This window comes from Typopeltis vanoorti, chromosome 6 (assembly GCF_054136105.1).
Source record: "Typopeltis vanoorti isolate ZY-2024b chromosome 6, IOZ_Tvanoo_1.0, whole genome shotgun sequence".
Taxonomy (NCBI): domain Eukaryota; kingdom Metazoa; phylum Arthropoda; class Arachnida; order Uropygi; family Thelyphonidae; genus Typopeltis; species Typopeltis vanoorti.
In genome coordinates this window covers 34,118,575-34,141,888 of record NC_143554.1, presented here as the reverse complement: position 1 = coordinate 34,141,888, position 23,314 = coordinate 34,118,575, and the positions used below count along the sequence as shown (strand labels likewise).

The 23,314-nt window shown below is 35.0% G+C and overlaps 1 protein-coding gene across 3 annotated transcripts in view; it reads left to right on the top strand.

The window, feature by feature from the left end:
• Positions 1–23,314, top strand: part of LOC150105372 (protein brambleberry-like) — a 108,540-nt gene that overhangs the window by 18,256 nt on the left and 66,970 nt on the right. For 2 of the 3 annotated variants that reach the window (XM_090394741.1, XM_090394742.1), the window contains exons 2-5: positions 2,570–2,698; positions 7,479–7,664; positions 14,164–14,386; positions 20,907–21,023. In XM_090394741.1, the coding sequence (XP_090250867.1) occupies positions 2,570–2,698; positions 7,479–7,664; positions 14,164–14,386; positions 20,907–21,023 (655 nt within the window). Of the gene's footprint in view, positions 1–2,569; positions 2,699–6,238; positions 6,511–7,478; positions 7,665–14,163; positions 14,387–20,906; positions 21,024–23,314 lie in introns of those variants that run through there. The other variant, XM_090394743.1, reaches the window with a different exon arrangement.

The window sequence follows — 23,314 nt, the reverse complement described above, 5'->3', positions numbered from 1 at the left end:
AACTCTGAGTGATCTACAAAAATTGCTAAATTTTGCTGAGTGACCCAAAAGGATCTCTTGTAAATAAACTGAACAGATGCTCACTGGTGGCTCTGCTCAGTGACAGGCAAAGACTTACCACTATGTACCACTGTACTCCCTGGAATCGAGCCTGAAGACAAACATTGAAATGTCATCAGGTGAAGCCACACCCAGAAGAGATACGAAAATTGATTAAATGCAAAACACTTGTATATGAGAAATATGCAAGTAGTGAAAAGGTGTAACACCTTATTGTTAAAATACTCGGGATCATATCATATATATAGATCATGAATACTCTAGATCATGTTCTTTTTTAATCCTTTATCCACGTAAGCAAATAAAGTTTGCTAGTAAAATGTCTTCAAAACTGGGCTATTTGTTTATAGAGGCTAATGACTTCACACCTGTCACTGTAGTATCTCATAATGCAAAGCACATTCCCTTTCAGATTAAACAAGAATATAATTTGTCGTGACTTTAATTTATATTGTAACTTAGTGAAAAAATCTTTCTCCTGCTGTAACATTAGTGTATGCTGATATGATGGTCCTTACATATGGCTTCTTCACTTTTTGAATTTTAAGTATTGCAGAAGTTTTAACAGATCAAAGGATTTGATATGAACAATAAAACCAAGTCATAATGGGATATGGTATTCATTACACCATTCAATAAACTGTTGTACAACTTGAATATTGTCCATTGTGCTGAAGCCTGCCTGTTCTTTTGCACGAAGTCTTATGAGCCAAGACTTTTGTAAACAATCTATAAATCGCTAAATAGTAGTTGATAGTTCAAGTCTTCTACTTCACCTGTTCTGTGAATCAGAATAAGAGCAGCCTTTTCATTGCTCTTGGTGACCAAATTTTCTTGATTTACCATATCTTGGCTGAACTTTTTTTTTTTTTTGGCAAAGATTTTGTAGAACACTTCCCCACCCTTTTAGAAGTTCAGCTATGACTCAATCCTCTCCTACAACTTTTCCATTTTGCATGCTTTAGATGCTCCACATAATTTCTGGTAGAATTTGTGGCACTTTAGTTATTTCATGATTGGTTATACTCCCATCTTGTCATTACTGAAACTATTTATTTTTTGCTGTTCATTAATTGCCATTTGGCATTTTTGAAGATGCAGTTATCTTCTGTTATTTTCAAATCTGTTTAATTCATGTTGGATTTTTTTTTTTTTTTTAATGTTGAGTGTTTGTTTACATATCTGTTTGATCTTTGAAACATTTTCTTCTTTTTGGCAGTTTATTTTAAGCTGGCTGCTGAAAGTTGAAGCAGTAAGGTACTGAAGGTACTGATAATAGAACCATCTTGAAATGTTTTATTCTGTTATTTTATTGAGGGTAAAGTCAGTTTCACTAGGTCTTCCATTTGGACTTTTCCATGTCAATTTTCTGTGGATTTTCATTGAAAAAAGAATGTCATGTAGGTATTTCTTTTTCCACAAATTCTATTAGTCTTGCTCCTCTGTCATCTCTTCACATTAATTTCCATTATGTGACTTTGGAAATTTATAAACAACAGGTAGGTACTAGCAGTGACAGTCATGCTTATTTTGCTTTTTCTTTATAATACACAAGTATTTTGGTTGGTTTTAGGGTTATGTAATCTGAAAACTAAACGTGGTGCATTTTCAAGGTACATTTGGCTTCCATTAAAAGTATAGTGGATGATGGAATTCATCTGTCACTTAATATTCTCAAACATCCATGCCACATTGAATTTGAACCCATAATCTGTAGGTTGCGGGGAGCAGAGATGCTATCCACTTGTCCAGCCAGGACTGTGTATATGCATGATAATCCATGACTGAAACAAATTCTGTAACTCTGGGATTAAAAATATATTTAAATATGTATGTAGAACTTGTAAAAATGTCTATTTGAAAATCAAATAGATTGGCTTAATCTCTCAGAGCTTTGAAACTTTCTTTGAATTAATTCCATTAAAGATATTCAAAGTTACTTCAGTGCAGTTTTCATAGAATTGGCTCAAAAGATCATATTTCTAGTATCATCTCAATAGTGCTGAGTGAGTCAAGACATTTGGCTTTATTAAGCTTAATGTAATATTTTTCAGTTCTCTCAACTGAAAAGCCAACTTGACTGAAATATTTTTTAAACTATAGTCCTGAATAATTCCTAATAGTGTTTTAGAAAACACACACATTCAGAAATGTAACTGTTGGCATACACCTATAATTGGTTGCTTTTGAATTTCTGAAATTTTCTATTCATACTTTGATGATACTATAAGAAACTTATAGCAAAATATCTGTGCTTATTTTAGCTAGTTATTAAACTTTTTAATACTTTAATCTGTAAATTTGACATTTGTTTAGAATCCATATGGTTCTGTGCATATTAGGATATCGACAACTATACTCTGTGCATTAAGTATTGTGTACTAAATGTATTTTTGTAAAAGGAAAAATCTCCAGCATATATTTAAAATTTTTCTTATAGTGATATATAGATGAAAAATTTTTTCATTTCTTTTCTTTTGTTTATATATTAACGATACTTTACTTATAGGTCATTATGATGCTACAGACATCGTGCACTAAAATGACAGAGGAAGATATTGGAAAACTCAGTGTTAGGCTTCTGAATTGTCAGTCTTTTGTTGAGGGTCGACCAACATATGTTTGCTCTGACAGTATGGTATGTATTTTGTGATATAGATTTCTTTGACTTTAATTAAATCGATTAGAGAAAAATCTCTTGTTAAAGTGTTAAATTTGCCTTTTTCATGACTAAAGCCAAATGTGGACATAAATTTATTGCCAGCATACTCATAAATTATATTAATAAATTATAAATTATTACACGAAAAATGTTATAAATTTTGTAAAATTAAATTGCAATACATTTTTACCAAATTTTTCAAATTTCATGTACAGTGCTTACAGAAAACTGTGGAGAGACATTTCAGTATGGAATATGTTCACCCCAAATTGTGATGCAGCTCTCATGTACCATGCTTGGCACTAAGTGATTCAGGAGTTATTGAGGCAACCTGGCCCACTCCTCCATCAGAGCAAGGTAAAGGGCCTTGTTTGTTTTCTGGAGGGGAATTTTGAGCAGCCTTCAGGTGTATAGGCCTACTTGTCGTAAACGTCTTGCTACAGTTTGTCAAGATATCCACGTGCCTGTTCTTGAATGGAGCCAACTTGCAAGCTGACCTGTTCTGGTGTATTACATTTTGTTATTATAACCACAAATCTGGAATGCATTCCATGGTTTGAAGCTCTGCCCAGAGCCTGGATACAATGCTATGTGAGATTCCAAATTCCCTGGCAATATCAGTAATTCTGTGGCCTTATTCAAGCTTTTCAATAATTCTTCCCTTTGTGAAATCATCTAGATCAGTGTTTCCCAACCTGTGGTCTGCGGACCCCTGGGGGTCCGCGGGATAGCTTATTTTCATTAAACTTTATCTTATCATGTTGCTCACTCCTGGGATATTTGTAATCTATATCTCTGGCTCTTGAGGCCCATGGTTTAAGTAAAATTTAACACGAATATTGGTACCGTTACTTCTTCCCTTTGTAAAGCAGAGGTGAATAACCAACCCTTTGTAATTTAATTTAATAAATTATGATTTATAATATTATATTGGGTTTGAGATTTATAATATTATAATTTATATTATAAATAAATTTTATAATATTATACAAGTGTGTTTTTCTCAGTTTAATATTCAGTTTTTCTACTCGTGGTCAAATAATTGAGTTCACAATGAAACTTCTGATTTTCAATTTGTTCACGATCTTATTTAGATATGGATCGGTGGTTAAAGTGTGGATCGTTGAAATGCAAGACAGATGATAATCCGAGTGGATCTAGTGTTGTCGAAAATAGCACTAGTGCAAATAAAGGTTCCTTCCCTCAAAAATGAAAATTTTTGAGGGAAGGAACTACTTCCAAATGGGATTTTCCATTCTGAATAAAGACTGTAAAGACAAACCACAGTGTGTTCTTTGTTGCGAAGTGTTATCGAATGAATCAATGAAACCATCAAAGTTGAGACGTCACTTTGAAACAAAACATGGCGAATCAGTTAATAAGCCAATAGAATATTTTCAAAATAAAAAACTGCAACTTTGTGGCTCACAGAATTTAGTTAAGGACATTGTGTGTGGGAAAAAAAATGAAAAGGCTGTTCTTGCCTCTTACGAAGTCGCTCTTCTGATCGCTAGAAATGGACAACTCCATACAATTGGGGAAGATTTAATTTTGTCTGCGACAAAAGCGATACTAAAGAACTTGTTTAGTGAAAAACATGTCAACGAGGTTCTGTAATATTGTTATCTGACAATACTGTGAAAAGTTAATAATAAACAAACTGAGTTTGTTTATTATTACAGGTCGGAAAATTTAGCTTTTCTTTTACGAACATTGTTGTTTTTAAAGTGTAACTATTTTGCTTGTATAACAGTTGGAAAAATGTACGTAGAGTGTTAATACGTGCAAATACTGCGTTCTACATAAAACAATGTCACTTCGCTCCATGATAAGTTTCCTTTTATTCTGGGACTTTTTAAAACAAAATCTGATTTCATGAAGTATTTTCCTTAAAGTTTCTCTTTTCCAAGGAAAATTAATTTTTTCTTTAAGCACAGGAATCAATTTCGGAACAGTTGGCACTCTTTTCTCGAATACGTAAAATTCGTGAATAGCTCTTCTTATAACGTCTACATCAAAATCATTCAATGCTACGGTTTTGATGGTTTTCTTTCTCTGGCGCTTTTTTTTTTTTTTTTTTTAGGAGATTTAAATTTTGGCTTATCTTCACCTTTTGATTCCCTACGAATTCTTCTAACAGTTGACCCCGATACGCCCGCAATTGCACGTGCACGTTTTATGACTTGAGAAAGGGGAACAAGAAGACGGCCTTCTGACGATTCTTTTTCACAGAATGTCAGCACATTATTCAATATTCTTTTGCAAGAGCTACTGAAACGTTTAACAACAGAACTTGTTGACTGTACTGGATCCATCATACAAATTAATAATAAAAAAATAATGCAAAAAGAGAACAACAAAAATCAAGCTAGTACTAGTACAGCGACAGACAAGAAAGCACGTGATTTCGCATGTTGGCGACCAATTCGTACATCCTTCATTTCTTTCTCCCCTTCAGCATGAATCGACTATTCTTGGCACAAAGCCAAGAAGGGATCTAGAAATGGTGGGCGAACTATAGAACGGTTACGTCATGGTGAATATTTTGCGTTGCAGTTGGATGAAAGCCACAATATTTCAAATAATGCTAATTTGCTAGCTTTTGTGCAATATGAACACGAAAATAAAATTTGTGAAGACTTTTTGTTCTGTGAATCTTTACCTCTTCATACAACTGCTGAAGCCCTTTTCAAAGTTGTCAGTGACTTCATAACTATAAATAAACTTCACTGGGAAAAATGTGTAGGTATCAGCACAGAGTGCTCAGGCAATGTCGGGAATACATAAAGGTTTGGTTGCACTTATCCAGAAAGTTGCACCTCTTGTGAAATCAACACGTTGTATACACTGCAAAGTACTAGCTACACACCGTATGCCCTCCAAAATGAAAACCATTCTAGACAAGGCAGTAAAAATTGTCAATTTTATTAAAGCCCGTCCTCTTAACAGCCAGTTATTTTCTGCACTTTGTAATGAAATGGGAAGTGATCACATACACTTATTATTGCACTCAGAAATCCAGTGGCTGTCCCGGGGTAAAGTTCTGATGCAGTTGTTTGAGCTTCGTGATAAAGTAAGGTTGCTCCTCATAAACTCCAAATTTGAGTTAACACACTATTTAAATGATTTCACATGGCTCTCATCTCTTGCTTACTTGGTGGACATTTTTAACATCTTGAATACTCTAAACTCGAACCTTCAAAGTACATCTGTCACCATGTTTTCTGTGCAAGACAAGATAGAGGCAACAATCAAGAAGTTAAATTTGTGGTGCAACTGTATCGAGAAAGGAAAATAAGATTCCTTTCACACGCTGAGTGATTTCATTGATTTCAATGAACAACCCCTGTCTAGTGATGTTGCATAGTTGAGGTCATTGGCAACTCAACTATGTCTGTATTTTCTGCTTTGTCTTGAAAAAAACGACTGGATGAAAACTCTCTCTCTTTCTAGACTCGGAATATGAACTTCCTTCTGTCGAAGCAGAATAACTTATCGAGCTGTCCTGTGATTCAACGTTCAAAATGCTGTTTCCTTCATTACCATTACTGGAGTTTTGGTTCCAAGCTAAATCTGTTTACCCTGAAATTTCCAAAAGGGCTGTAAGACATCTGTTGCCATTTGCCACTACATATCTGTGCGAGACAACATTTTCTCATCCTGTATATATGAAAAACAAATATAGGACCAGAGTTAACGTGGAGCCAGATCTACGTCTGAAATTATCCAGTTTTGATCCTGACATGCGAAAGTTGACGTCTGAAAAATAGCACCAGCCATCACATTAGGTGAGTGTTAAATTCATAATATTAGGCCTAATTGATACATTCATATTCTTCCGAATATTTCCATTAATAACAGTATTGCATTGTCATAAATGACACATTTAGTGTTGTAAAATTATAATGTGTTACTTCATCTTTATGATATGTAAAATATAAAAAAAATTTCCATTTTGGATGTTATGGGGGCCCGCAGTGAATTAATGTTCGATACAGGGGTTCCGAGACATCAAAATGGTTGGGAAACACTGATCTAGATGATGTCTTTGAGACATTACAAGACATTCCACGATTTCAACTTTATTCCTTCACAATAAGAGTTTCTTTCAAACACAATTTGCTGTGCACAGCCTTTTGCCTTTTTACCATGTCAGGTGCTACCACATATAATATAAAAAATTTCCATTTTGGATGTTACGGGGGGCCGCGGTGAATTAATGTTCGATACAGGGGGTCCGCAACATCAAAAAGGTTGGGAAACACTGATCTAGATGATGTCTTTGAGACATTACAAGACATTCCACGATTTCAACTTTATTCCTTCACAATAAGAGCTTCTTTCAAACACAATTTACTGTGCACAGCCTTTTTACCATGTCAGGTGCTACCACATGACCCTTTGCGATAGATTTAAATGTGTACCTGCTTTCTGCTCGAAATCATCAGGTGTACATTGCCATAATTTGCCACAAGCTGATTTGTCTGAATTTGCAGTTGTAATCTTCAAAAATAGTGTTTGTCCTTAAGTTTTGGACACTGGTGTATCAGTGGCAATTAATAAAGTTCACACTTTTATTGAAAATAAGCCTTAATGATCTTTGTAATTAACATTACATTTTACAACTTATATATGTAAAATTATGTATTTGATTATTTTAAATTGTATTATTTCCTGTTTTCTCTGTTCATGAATTATCTATTTCATGTATTAGATATGTTTCCATCTTTTTTTTTTTTTTTTTTTTTTTAAATAGACTTTGCGGGAGTGCACCCGAGATATGGATCAGAATACATGGAATGCTTACCTAATCGTTAGTAATAGAGCAAGGTCAGTTTGCTATGCTGCACGCCAGCAGCAATTCACTGCTAAAACAGAGATGACTGTTAACAAACTTATGTCAACAGCTGAATCCCAGTTATATGCAATGCAACAATTAGAGGTAACTAATTAAAAGTTAAATTACTGATTTTTTTTTTTTTTTAATTTCCTTCAAGTACATTCTAAAACCCAGTTGTTTAATTCATTATTTTCAATTTTTCTTTTGAAATATATATATATAGTAATGCCATATATAAATGAGCTATTATATTCACTCATATATATGAGAAAGGTTCAGGTGTGATAAATTTAAATAGTAAAGAAAAAGAAATCAAAAGAGCAGTCAGAGACTATCTCACCAAATTTATTTGCTATAGCCCTTGAATTTGCAATGGAAAAAAGAGGATTGAATATTGATGGAGGACACTTAAGTAATCTATATTCGTTTTGGTCAAATTATAGAGACTACTACCTTGTTAAGAATAATTACATTAAGTTTCTCATGTTTTGGCCTTCATATTAAGGTCATCACCTGGAGTATACACATATGTACACAGACACAGTGTGACACTAATTTGGTCTGCTGTCATTTGCTGGCTGGACCACTAGTGGACAAAAAAAAAAAATAAATAAAATAATAATAATAACCACATCAAGCTAATCCTATTTTTACATGCCCTGAGAACACATCCATATTATCTTTCGATACAGCAATAGTGACCTAATGAATAATTTAACATAAGTGTTTGTTATAATGACCTTTTAGAACAAAAGGTTATGTGGATTTTAAGACTCATTATTGTTGAGATTAGGATGGTTGATTAGAATTTCAAGGTCTTCTTAAATTTGTGCACAGCTGCCTTTCCAGTCAGTTCTATTTATAGTATCCAGGTCATATTTATTATAGTTGTTAAATTTAATGTGTCATTTATGTTCCTGCTGCCACTCTTTGAGATTGGCTAACTCATCTTCAAATGAAAAAGTGCATAAAGATTATTCGTCACGATAAGAATCAAACTCGGATCTTTTCTAATTGAAGATTTCAATGTTCCATTGTTCTTCCAATTGTGCTATGCAGGTACTTATGTGGTATAAGCACCTGTAAAACTTATATACCATATTTGACTATCTCTTATTGAATATTATATACTCCTTTCCACATTTCAGGTTTTTGATGGCTTTCTTCGTCATGCTAATTGCATTCATTTTTATTGAATTGCATGCCAATTCATCCTTTGTTTAGATGTTAGCCCCTTGGAAAGACAATCATGCAATCTGAGTAATTTGGTTTTATAAAATCAGCTTTTACTGATAAATAGTTGTAAAGGCAGCAGATGAAGGCAGTAAAATGATGTAAGGAAATCTTGAGATAGAACAGATCAAAAAGTGAACATTCAAGGTAAGATGGGTCTTTGTCAAGGGATATCTGATTTGAGAAAATTACATATTCCTCCTTTAACTATTAGTAAGGGAATACCATAAGTAGACATATACGAGAGATTTTCCGTCATTAATTTTGTATTTATATTCCTCCTTTGTTTGTGTAATGCATCATGCATGATTTCGTTGGGATAGTTAAGATGGGCTGTAGGCATGGAGAATACCAAATGGGTTCAGTTAGAAATATCAGAACAGGTTTTGATGTCCGTAAGTTAATGTTGGTATTAATGTCTCGGACGTTGCTGAAATGGACATGGAAGTGTTTTCCCTGAACAGCCATTGTGGGGGTATATATCAAGAAATTGATAAGAAATTTTTGTGATATGCTTGTGTCATTTATTGGTGAAATTTCAATGTAAAATAGCACTAAAGGTTCTTCCAGTTTTGGATATGTTTTATTATTTTTTTTTACAGTTTTTTGTTGTATTTTTCATATTTTTTGTAATCTTTTATGGGAGTTTTTTTTTTTACATCCACAGTGACAAATATTTGCATGGCTATCTTTCATGGTAAAGTTGATGTGGGAAATTTTTAGAGCAGGGGCATAAAGCTGAGATGAGACTTGTGTGCATGCTGCAAATACTGGCTGCCTAGTTCAATAATAAGTATGTTTGCCCAGCAAGACTTTATTTACCCCCCTCCCACATGCATTACCTGTTCTGCATGTGGGGGGGGGGATTATACTGTCTCATACTTGCCAGGAACTTGTAAAATTATATCTTCTTTTCTAGGATTGCTCTTTAACTTCTGGAGTCCACCATGAAGTTTGTATTTTTATTTTTTTTTATTTATTTGTTTTTTGCAATCATTCATCATCATCATCAACATCATCATCAAATTCCTGCCATGTACCCTCAAGGGGTGTACAGGATATGACAGTACTACATAAAAAAATTACATCATTACTAACTTCCTATCTACAATTTTCCTCCAAATCAGTCTGTTACTTGTCAAGACTCCAACATTATCAGATCTTATATTTCTATCGTCTCAGGCACTTTGTACCATATCAATCCACCCATATCTTGGTCTTCCTCTGGGTCGTTTTCCTGCCAACCTGGCAGAGAACACTTGTTTTGCTAATCTTTCCTCTCCCATTCTATTTAAGTGACCATACCATCTGAGATTAGCTCTGCTAACGCATTCCTGGATGCTGACAATGTCAAGTTCTTTCCTAATATCCTCATTTTTAATATGATATTGCCATTGATGCCATCTGTTCACGCCTCTAATCTTTCTCAGGACTCTCATATCTGCGGTCTCTAGTCTTTGGTCAAGTGTTTTACTTCTGACCCAGCTCTCAGATCCATAAGTTAAAATTGGTTGAACATAGTCTTGTATACAGCTAATTTAGTGTTCCGACTAATTTCTTTCTTATTCCATATGAATTTATTCAATTGACTTCCCACGATACCAGCTTTGCTGATTCTGTTGTCTATTTCTATATTTAGTTTACCATCTTCAGTAAAAATTGTGCCTAAGTAGCTGAAATGTTTTACTTGTTCCACAGGTTCTCCATTCACAACACAGATGACATTTTCAATGATTCTGCCTATTTTCATTGTCTTTGTCTTTTTATTGCTGACCTTCATACCATATCTATTACAACAGCTATTCAATTTAGTCAGAGAATCTTGCAGACTTGTAGCGGATTTATTTAGAAGTATAACATCATCCGCATAAATCAAAGAGCTGATATTAACATCTCCAATTTTGATATCAGGTTTAATACCACATTCCTTCATAATGTGATCCATATAGATAATGAAGAACAGAGGGGATAATGTACATCCTTGTCTCACACCAGATTTAACATTAAACCATCTTCCTGTACTTCCTTCAATTCTAACTGCTGACTTACAACTCAAATAAAGACTAAGTATTGCTTGATATAATGCCCCATTGACACCATATAACTGCAGCTTATTGAATAGCTTCTCTCTTGGCACCTTGTCATGTGCCTTTTCCAAATCGACAAAACTTACATACAGATCTTTGTTATATTCCCATGCTTTCTCGACTATTTGTCGTGAAGTAAAGATCTGATCCTGACAGCCTCTATTTGGCCTGAATCCAGCTTGTTCTTCACCAAGCTTTTCTTCCACAATTCTTCTCAACCGTTTCTCAAGTATACTTGAGAAACGGTTGAGAAGAACTGTGGAAGATCTTGTGAATAGATCTTGCCAGAAACACTCAGTAGGGAAATACCTCTGTAATTCTCACATTCAATTTTATTTCCCTTTTTATATATGGGTACTATGAGAGCTCTACTCCAATCATCGGGAATTCGTCCCTCTGTCCAGGCTTTCTGAACTATGCTGTGCAGCCACTGTAAGAACTCTTATACCACCATACTTCAGCATTTCTGGTCGAATATCATCTACTCCTGCTGCCTTTCCACATTTCAAGCCTTTGATGGCTTTTTCTACCTCAAGTATGGATATGTATTCCTGACTGCATGCCTGGTCAGTGTTTTTTATCACTGTGCTGTCATCACTGCTTGTTTCATTTAGCAGTTTTTCAAAGTAATTACTCCATACTTCAAGGATATCTTTTTCTCCTGTTTTCATTTCACCTTTATCATCTCTAACTCCTTTTACAGCACTCTTTCCTCCATTCCTAAGCTTCTTCAACAACCTCCAGAATATTTTGCCACCTTCTTGATATTTATTTTCTATATTCTTACCAAAGTCCTCCCATGACTTTTGTTTAGCTAGTTTTACACACTGTTTAGCTTTCTTACATTTGTCTCTGTATTCCGTAAGAGTAAAAGCTGACTTATTTGCCAGGAACTTTTGATATGCTTTCTTCTTTTCCTTCACTGCCTCTTTAACTTCCTGTGTCCACCAGGCAGTTCTGATTTTTTTATCCTTGCACACAACCTCACCACATGCCTCTCTGGCAGAATCAATCAATGTTTCCTTCAGAGTTTGCCACTGAATCTCCAAGGTTTGATTCCTGTTCTCAAACTCTTTCATTTTCTTTTCAATAATATTTCTGTATTTTAGTCTACAGTTCACATCTGAGAGCTGCTCAACTTTTATTCGCTTTAAAACTTTCTTACATGTTATTCTTTTCAATATGAAATTCAATATTATTCTGCTCAAGACTAAATAGTGATCACTTCCAATTTCAAATCCTCTGTAAACTCTGGTGTCCTGCACCAGGGAGAAAATATCACTATCAACAATAACATAGTCATTGAGACTTTTCTTATTCCTAGCCTCTTCTCTCCATGTGAATTTGTGCACATTTTTATGTTGGAACATGGTGTTAGTAATAACCAGTCCATGTCCTGAGCAGAAATCCAACAGATATTTGCCATTATTATTAGCTTTGATCTTTTCTCCAAATTTTCCCAAAATATTTTTGTATGTCTCACAATCATTTCCTACTCTACTATTTATATCCCCAACAAGGACCAACTTTTCCTTTTTCATTGTGTCAGTTGCTTTTTCTAAAGCCTCAAAAAATTCCTCCACTTCTACCTTAGTAGAACCTTCTGTGGCACCATAGGCACAAATAAGTCTCATTGTCCAGTTCCCCATTCTCATATTTGCCCACATTACTCTACTTGAGACTGACTGCCATTCATGAAGATTAGCCTCGTATTTTGTGTTCAACACTATGGCTACTCCTTCTTTTCCTTGATTGTCATTGCCTGAATATAACATTTTGTATTTATTGCTCAGAAAGATCTCACCAGTTTTGGTCTTTTTTGTTTCAGTCACCCCTATTATGTCGATCTGGTACTTATCTAATTTCTCAGCTAGCTCCATTTCTTTGCCATTCAGGCTTCTTACGTTGATAGTACCGATCTTTAACTCTGGTGATGTTGAGTTGGGGTTTGTTTTCAGATTTGTTCCAGTAGCTGACTTTTCGCTGTTCGCCCTGGTTCCCTGGCGAAAACAACGGGGGCCTTGTTTAACCGGGCGACGCCCCAGCCGGCATGAAATTTTGTCATGTTGTACCATCAATTTTTATTTTGGTTTAACCAATAAGAATACAATTTGGTCAGCTAAATCCCAAATTGCCAGCCCATCCTCGTTCGTTCAGTATCAAAGTAGATACCCAACAGGGTGCACCACGAGAAGGTGAGGATTGGACATTAGGTCAGAAGCCCTGGTCGGTTCTCCGCATTGCTTTAAAGGCTATGTGGAGGTCTCCTCTCAGTTATACAGCTTTGACCCTTAAGCACCCCTATCATTTTACATTTCACTTTGCAATCATTTCACATGCTGAATTGACTGATTCAAGTGTTCTTCAGAAAAAGTTTAGTTCATCTCAAATTCACTTTAAATAAGTTTAGTTCCTATAGTACTTAACTTTTATGCTTAATGACCTTACTTATCATTGTCATCATTATTATTATTGTCATAGTGGTATAGGATTGGATTAATATGTATTATAGAGCCTCCATAGCTCAGTTGTTATAGACCAAAACCTTTGGTCGGAAAGACCTGGGTTCGATTCCTGTCATATTTTTTTTTATGTGAGGAACCTTTATCTGGTCTGTTTCAACAAAAGGTGAGTTAGCCAGTCTCATACAGAAGTAGGGTTGTTTTTTTTCCTCCCAGAAACTTGGGTTTTCCTCCCTCAGAGGAGGACTGGCTCTGTGAACACACACAGATTACAGTCGAGAATACTCTAGACCCAGTCATGGGCTGGATTCGTCAACTATATGCTGGTCCTGTGCCCATATAAAAATGGGGAGGGGGGGGATGAGATGGTGTCCCCGTAAAAGGGGCCTCATGACTGTTATATCATCATACATACTCTAAATAAAAATATATATTATGATTATTCAGAGATTTGACTGCCTTGATTAATTTTTGATCCTACCTGTTGAAGTGTCTGTGAGGTGTAATTGATTAGTGCATATCATAATTTGCTAAATTTCATGGAATTGTTACTGTTAAACTTAATATATACTTTATGGAAAGGCTTAAATGTTTTTAATTGGTATGTGATTATTGTTCATTGTGCTTCAGTAGATTGTTATTATTACAACAAATCTCCATAGAGTGAACAAACTTATCATGGGAGGTTTCATTTAGTGAGTAATCATGCACAATGTATCATACTTTGCAGACAATATTCTAAATGAATTGTATTGTAATGATGTGTAGTCTTAAAAGAAGACAGCAGTTTATTTCTTTTATGTGCATATATATATTTAGCTAGATCAGAAAAAAGTTAGTCATCTTACAAGCCAAACTTTAGAATCTATGTCCAGTGGTCAAAAAGAATTGATGGAACGGCAAGAAATTTTAAAAGAATCTCAACAGAATATTCAGCAGTTTGTTGTCCATAATCTGCGTCACTTGACTAAAGAAAAGGCACTCATTGCTTCTGGACAGAAAGAATTGGCTGATATGACAGAACATATTAAGAAAAAATTAGGTAAGTATCTTTTAATTTGCCACAGAAATATTGTTTAATATAAAATGTTATAGAAGTATGTTAAATGCAAATAATATGGTTTGACAAAAATGAAATGTCATAGATATTTATAATGTCATTAACTGACATCACAAATTTTGTTAAGCATGAGTTTTTTGGACATGGTAGTCAGAAATAGTTAACAGAAGCATAAACCAGTTAGAATAATAGTAAGATATCTTTGTTTACTTCAGAAGAAAGAAAGAAAGCGGTTTCGAAATGTGGAATCGTAATTTACTCTGATCTTTATGTACAAGTGTATATATATTTAGGCATATTTTAATGGGAAGGTAAAATCCCACTTTCATTGCCCCTTCTCCTTTATATAACAAATTCAAATAAATTATTCAAGTTTACATTGGATTATAATAGATTTTACACTTATCATTTATTTACTTGCAATGGATAAATATAATATCCATTTTTTGAAGCAGAAACCTTCAAGTTTGAATGAATTATTTTAATTTGTAATAAGACATATTTTATGTTACATCATGAATAATGTATTGGAATGGTTTTAATACAAGTAACTAGGTAAATAAAGCTTATTTAATGTTTAAAACATTATATTTCATGCGGTGTGTGTGTGTGTGTGTGTGTGTGTGTGTGTGTGTGTGTGTGTGTGTGTGTGTGTGTGTGTGTGTGTGTCATGGACATATTCATAGGAGTAATGTTAATAATATTTATATATATAAGCCTCTGCATGGTCTGTTTGTAGTGATGGGTATGAGTGAGTATTGCTACTAAAAAGGGCAACTAGATCTATGTGCATGGCTTTCACTGCCTTGCTTGCCAGTTAGCAATTAACAGATGCACATTCTGCACTGCTTTCAAACCCCACTTGAAACTGGCTGTCCTTGTCTATTCTCCTTCGTTTCTCAGTTCCTAATTTATATAAAATTCTTAGGATTTAAGTCTTTTAGTCTAATCACTTCCACTTTTTTTTTTCTTGTTGTTGCATGATACAATTCCTATACCATATCCCTGTGATGCTGCTATGACAGAGAAAATATTGGAGTAATTAAAAATATTTATTTCATTCCTAATGCTGTTATTCCATTAAATCAATAAATGAGGCCCTTTTCATCTTGACTTCACTTCAACCATCTCACAAAATGATTCATTCAGCCTCTTCTGCAGGTGATTTCACTGGATGCTTCCACTGAACTGGCATCTATCATTCCATTAAACCTGTTATTAAAATGAGCAGTAGCTCCCCACTATATCCTTTTACTGTCCTACTTCAGACCTGCTAAACAGGGTATTCCTGTCATTCTAGCAGTCCTGTTTTTGGCAACAGCATTCTTCACAAAATGTTCGTATAATTACAACCTCCAACTCATTTTTTTTTTTTTAACCACACACACATCACCAATGTACTATAGGTTATGCAGACTATTGTATGTGAAATATATATATATTATTATTATCATTACCCAATACCCCATGGAGTAAAAGACTCATCTAGGAAGTCCTTTTATCATACACACAGCTCATCATATTGTGGATTAAACACACTGAAATTCTCTGCAGACACCACAATCTCAGGTTAGGCATTCCAATCATTCACAACTCCACATGAAAAAAACCAGCTTCTCACTCCCTTATTCACACTCTCTTTATACAATTTCCAGGGATGACCTCTGGTTCTCCCCTACCTGTTGGATTTCTGCTCAGGATATGGACTGGTTATTACTACCACCATGTTCCAACATGAAAATGTGCACAAATTTGCATGGAGAGAAGAGGCAAGGAATAAAGTCTCAATGACTATGTTATTGTTGATAGTGATGTTTTCTCCATGGTGCAGGAACCAGAGTGTACAGAGCATTTGAAATTGGAAGCGATCACTATTTAGTCTTGAGCAGGACAAAATTGAATTTCGTATTGAAAAGAATAACATGTAAGAAACTCTTAAAGCGAATAAAAGTTGAGCAGCTCTCAGATGTGAACTGTAGACTAAAATACACAAAGATTATTGAAGAAAAAATGAAAGAGATTGAGAACAGGAACCAAACCTTGGAGATTCAGTGGCAAGCCTCGAAGAAAACCCTGATTGATTCAGCCAGAGAGGCATGTAGTGAGGTTGTCTGCAAGGATAGAAAAATCAGAACTCCATGGTGGACACAGGAAGTTAAAGAGGCAGTGAAAGAAAAGAAGAAAGCATATCAAAAGTTCCTGACGAATAAGTCAGCTTGTGCTCTTAGCGAATACAGAGAAAAATGTAAGAAAGCTAAACACTGTGTAAAACTAGCTAAACAAAAGTCATTGGAGGACTTTGGCAAGAACATAGAAAATAAATATCAAAAAGGTGGCAAAATATTCTGGAGGTTGTTGAAGAAGCTTAGGATAAAGGTGACATGAAAACGGGAGAAAAAGATATCCTTGAAGTATGGAGTAATTATTTTGATGAACTGCTAAATGAAACAAGCAGTGATGACAGCACAGTGGTAAAAACACTCAACAGGCATACAATCAAGAATACATATCCATACCTCAAGTAGAAAAAGCCATCAAAGGCTTGAAATGTGGAAAGGCAGCAGGAGTAGATGATATTTGACCAGAAATGCTGAAGTATGGTGGTATAAAAGTCTTACATGGCTGCACTGCATAATTCAGAAGGCCTGGAGAGAGGGACGAATTCCCAATGATTATAGTAGCGCTCTCATTGTACCTTTATATAAAAAGGTAAATAAAACTGAATGTGAGAATTACAGATGTATTTCCCTACTGAGTGTTCGTAAAATTTATATAAGTATGCTTGAGAAATGGTTGAGAAGAATTGTGGAAGAAAAGCTTGGTGAAGAACAATCTGGATTCAGGCCAAATAGAGGCTGTCAGGATCAGATCTTCACTTTATGACAAATAGTTGAGAAATCGTGGGAATATAACAAAGATCTGTATTTGAGTTTTGTTGATCTGGAAAAGTCCGCGCGGTTAGCCTAGTGGGTATGCGCTTCGCAACCATATGCCTGGGGAAGGAGTGTCCTAGGTTCGATTCCCGTCGGTGACGTGAGGAGCTGAAGGATCTTCCTCAGCCATAGCCAAGTTAGCCAGTCTTGGGCATGGACAGCAGGGTTTTTTTCCCCAGTTTATTCTGGGGTTTTTCATCCCGCAAAGCAGGCAAACTGGCCTTGAGAACATAACACTACAGGCCATAGGATATACTGGGGCATAGGGCTGACCACCTTATCCTGTAAACGGATTGATGTCCGATGATCAATGGACCCTCGAAACCGCAAGGTAAAAGAGGGTATAAAGAAGATGAGATGAGGCATATGACACTGTGCCAAGAGAGAAGCTATTCAAGGCGCTACAGTTATATTGGTGTCAATGGGGCATTATATCAAGCAATACTTGGTCTTTATTTGAGTTGTAAGTCAGCAGTTAGAATTGAAGTAAGTACAAGATGATGGTTTAATGTTAAATCTGGTGTGAGAAAAGAATGTTCATTATCCCTTCTGTTATTCATTATCTATATGGATCACATTATGAAGGAAAGTGGTATTAAACATGATATCAAAATTGGAGATTTTGATGTCAGCTCTTTGCTTTATGCAGGCGATATTATACTTCTAAATAAATCCATTACAAGTCTGTAAGATTCCCTGACTTAATTGAATGACTGTTGTAATAGATATGGTATGAAGGTCAGCATTATTTACATCTAGTTTGCTTAACTCCCCCATACACCTCTTGGTCACTTACAATCAGTCTTTCCTCCCCATCATCATCTGCTCTCAATCTCTCCATGAAGTCGTATTCACAAGATTGAAAGACCTTTATGAACTGCTCATTAAGTATCTCCACCACACCTTCTGCAACTAGCTGTCTTTATACCATTTTCTCCAATCATTGTCATCCTTCCATAATCATTCTTTCTTTTGCTGGCTACATATCGAAAGAACTTCTTAGGTTTTTTTTGGCTTCATTAGCTAACTGCTGTTCATACTTCTCTTTAGCTACCCTCACCAACTAAGTCACCTGCCTTGCCTGGTCTTTGTAATCCTCATGGAATTGGTTATTTCCATTTCTCTTATGCTGCCTCCATAAAGCCTTTTTTCTCTATGACATGCCTTTATAAGATTATCCAGCATTTAACACATGAAAGGTTTACAGTTGCTATAATGTTATCTATCACACCAAAATTAATAATTTAATTACTAGTGCACATAATACTTTTTGTTTTAATGACCTAAGTTTTGATATTCAAGTTAATTTACATTTCTATGCCAGTCTTAATGTTGTTGCATGGAGTGTCAGTTTTGGTAGTTTCCTTGTGTTCATTCTAAGTCCTGGCATCTGCATGGTAGATGTCTTTCATAACCTGGTGAAATACCACCTTGTGTCAGGCCCAAATCAAACCCAAAGTGATTTGTTGCCATATTTGGTCTTCAGAGCAAGTACTCCAGTTTCTGTCCTGCACTTTGTTTTCAGATGCAGTGTGAGTGAAAACCTTCAAGAGTATAGTATAGTATCAAATACACTGTAGGGAGTCAGACCCTCTTCCATTTGAGGTTACAGCAGTAAAGAAGAAAATACGTTCTAGAGATGGTACATCTTCTAGATAGTACATAGGACCAAACATGAGAGTAATATATTCACAGGCTTAATCCCTTGTGATAAATCCTTCTTCCCTAGAAGAAATCCAAATATGGAGGTATTTAGAGGGAATTGTCGAGATCACGCATAAGAAATAGTTCCATTTCCTTTTGCATGGGCAATATTTTTTCAAGTGTCATTCTCTCGCCTCCATTGCATGTCCCTATTCTTTAACTCTTCTTCCCCAAATACAAAGAACAGCTTAATTATACAGTTATACTGATGATTGCAAAAGATTTTTCCTAAAAAAAAAAAAAATTTTTCCACATACCCACTTTACTAATATTTATGATCTCAACAACAATATAAACAACTTGCTCTACTGCCAACTGCATCCAAACCAGACTTATTATTCCTAGTGGAATCTCAACTAGTGGCCTTGCCATCCACTTCAGCTGCCTGAACTTTACCTTGCATAGTTCCTGCTGCCACAGGATGCCACCTATATATTCATCAGAACTGACAGACCATGTCAGAGAAGAACTGACAGACCATATCAGAGAATACAAACGCCTCAAATCCCCTCTGTTTTTGATCTGCTTCAGCTCAAAATTTCTTTGTCAAACTATGTTACATTTCCCTGCTGCCTCTGTCACTCTTCAAATTAGAAAAACTGCTCTGACCTCTTTGTTTCCTTTTCTATCTCTAAAACTTCCTTTTTTGCAGTTGAAATATCTGAATAGTGAGGTCATCTGTCTTTGAGGACTTAACATTCATAACTCAAACTGTCTTCCCTTGGAGTTCCATTAACCAAGCTGAGATATTTATCATTAGCAGCAACATAATGCAGATAGTCCACCTCTCTCTCTACCAAAATACTAGACAACTCTCACCATCCCATCAACACCTTTAACAAGATCCTTTTTCAAATACACTGTGGTTGCTAGTCCTACTCTTGGATGAGGTTATGGACTGAGTTACCAAGTTTCTTTCACTTTCACCTTGGCACAAAAATTCTAGGTCTCAGGAAATTATACTGTTTTAATCCTTTATCCATGTGTAAGCAAAGTTTGTGCATAAAGTATCTTTATGAGTAGCCTACTTGTATACGAAGTTGCAGACATCACATCATTTGCCCCAGTATTCTATAATGCAAAAATATTATGGCAAGAGACACTACCCAGACTGGTTCTTACCACTATTGAGGTTTCATCAGTGGGATGAAGCCTCCCTGAACTGGCATTCATCATTCCTCTGCTTTCCAATAAACCTGTTATTAAAAATGAACAACAGCTCCCCACTATCCTTTTACAGTCCTACTGAATTGCAGTTCTAGATATATTGTCACAGTAGGCAAAATAGTGCAGAGGATCACTTGGATAATGAAATGCACGCTGAGTGGAGATATAGGGAAGTCATTCAGTCTTTATGAGGCCGTGATACAACTATACGAGGTTGAATCAAGGCTTTATAAAGGCCTCAGAACTGTGCTTATATTTGTTGTCTTTTTTTTTTTTTTTGGAATGCTGGTGGAGAGGATTCAGAGGCTGACTGTGGTGTTCACAGGTCTGTGGAATGCTCACGATTAGGACAGATGAAAGATTTGTATGTTGCAAAATTTGGTTGAAGTTCAAAAAGAGGGGAACAGCACATAAACATACATGACCAAGAGGATTTTATAGGAAAAATATGAAAGTAATTTTTCAATATATGGTGAGAGAGCTTGGAAATTGAGTAATAGCATAGTTAACAGGGATGAATGGATTAAACTTTTGGTGTAAAGAATTGTGGAGGAGTTAGCCATGAATGAATTTAATAAGAAGGCTTGATAGGCATCATATCAGCAATGGTTATTGCAGGCCTTTTGTTATGAGTCTTAGAGGGCTCAGTGGAGATACCCAAATAATAATAATTAAAATTAATCTGAAATTTTTTTCAGATGAAGCAAGTGACCATTTGAAAAGCAATGCACAAGATCAAATAAAAAATCATCAGGAGATACTGAATGATCTGACTGCAATACAAACGAAAGCCAGAGAAGTTTGGGATAAAATAGGTAAGTGTAAGGAATTTTTTATTTTTTTAATAAATTTTATAGAATTAATTACTTCACATAATTAAAAGAAAAGGTAATAAATATTGATTATCATTATCTCCTGCATTGTGTGAAATATAAGAATAAATATCCATTTATAATTGTAATTTATAATTTATTTTTGTTTGATGTTGTGAATAATGTCCAACAACTAAGCCTGTAAACTAGATTTTTTATCTGTAAATTGATTGATTGCCTGTATGTGGTTGCAAAACCAGAGTTTCTTGGAGAAAAAAAGAAATCTTATATGACATCAATTAACTCGCCTTCGATTGAAAAGCCTATTTTAAAGATTCCTCTCGTCATGATGAGAATCAAACTCGGGTCATTTCCAATCAAAGGGTGCGACATCTCATTGTTCTTTCAATGTGCACTATGGAGGTACTGTTTAAACATTAGATATGTTTTATAATATGTAAGATAAAATATTTAAGTGAAATGTAAATGAAATAACTTTTATCACATGAATTAGAAATTATTTTATCATCCATTAAATAAAACAAGATTTAAATTATGTGCTCCTAACTGTATTTTTGAAAAGGAATCATCTGAAATTACTAAGATAAATGGTTTATCTAAAAAAAAACATGAAAAACTGAGTAGCACATAAAATCAGATCATAACCATTTGTAGCATATTGTTTGCTTTGTTATGGAAACAATAATGTATATGTGCTGTTATGTGGGAAAAAAAGAGTGTGGCTTTGTACATTATTCCCTCAAGGTGTTATGTAAATGATATGACATATAGTTTTCAAATGTTTATTGCAGTATAGTTTGTTCTATTGTCAAATTCCTGACATACCCTCAAGGGGGTGCACAAGATATGATAGTACTATATTAAAAATTTACATCATTACTAACTTCTTATCTACAATTTTACTTCATATCAATTTGTTACCTGTCAAGACTCCAACATTATCAGATCTTATATTTCTATCTTCTAAGGCACTTTTTACTGTATTAATCCACCTATAACTTGGTCTTCCTCTGGGTCTTTTTCCTGCCAACCTGGCAGAGAACACTTGTTTTATTAATATTTTTCCTTTTCCATTCTGTTTAAGTGACCGTACCACCTGAGATTGCCATTGATGCCATCTGTTCATGCCCCTAATCTTTCTCAGGACTCTCATATCTTCAGTCTCTACTCTTGTGAAGTGTTTTACTTCTAACCCAGCTTGCTGATCCATAAGTTAAAATTAGTTTGAACACTATCTTCTGTATACAACTAATTTAGTGTTTAGACTAATTTCTCTCTTATTCCATATAAATTTATTCAATCAACTTCCTACCATACCGGCTTTGTTGATTCTGTTGTCTATTTCCATATTTAATTTACCATCTTCACTAAAAATCGTGCCTAAGTAGCTGAAATGTTTTACTTGTTCTATAAGTTCTCCATTCACAATGCAGTTGATATTTTCAGTGCTTCTGCCTATTTTCATTGTCTTTGCCTTGTACAATAGTTATTCAATTTAGTCAGGGGATCTTGCAGACTTGTAGTGGATTTATTTAGAATTATAACATTGCCTGCATAAAGCAAAGAGCTGATATTAACATCTGCAATTTTGATATTAGGTTTAATACCAGTTTCCTTCATAATGTGATCCATATAGATAATGAATAGAGGGGATAATGTGCATCCTTATCTGACATCAGATTTAACATTAAACCATCTTCCTGTACTTCCTTCAGTTCTAACTGCTAACTTACAACTGAAATAAAGACCAAGTATTGCTTGATATAATGCCCCACTGCTACCATACAACTGTAGCATCCTGAATGGCTTTTCTCTTGGCATGTTGTAATATGCCTTTTCCAGATCTACAAAACTTAAATACTGATCTTTGTTATATTCCCATGATTTCTCAACTATTTGTCATAAAGTGAAAATCTGATCCTGACAGTCTTTTGGCCTGAATCCAGCTTGTTCTTCACAAGCTTCTCTTCCACAATCCTTCTGAACTGTTTCTCAAGTATACTTGCATATATCTTACCAGGAACACTCAGTAGAAAAATACCTCTGTAATTCTCACTTTTAGTTTTATTTCCCTTTTTATATATGGGTACTATGAGAGCTCTACTTCATCTGGAATTCGTCCTTCTGTCCAGACTTTCTGTACTATGCAGTGCAGCCACTGTAAGACTATTATACCCCCATACTTGAGCATTTCTGGTCGAATATCATCTACTCCTGCTTTTCCGCACTTCAGGGTTTTGATGGCTTTTTCTACTTAACCTGCTGACTACCCA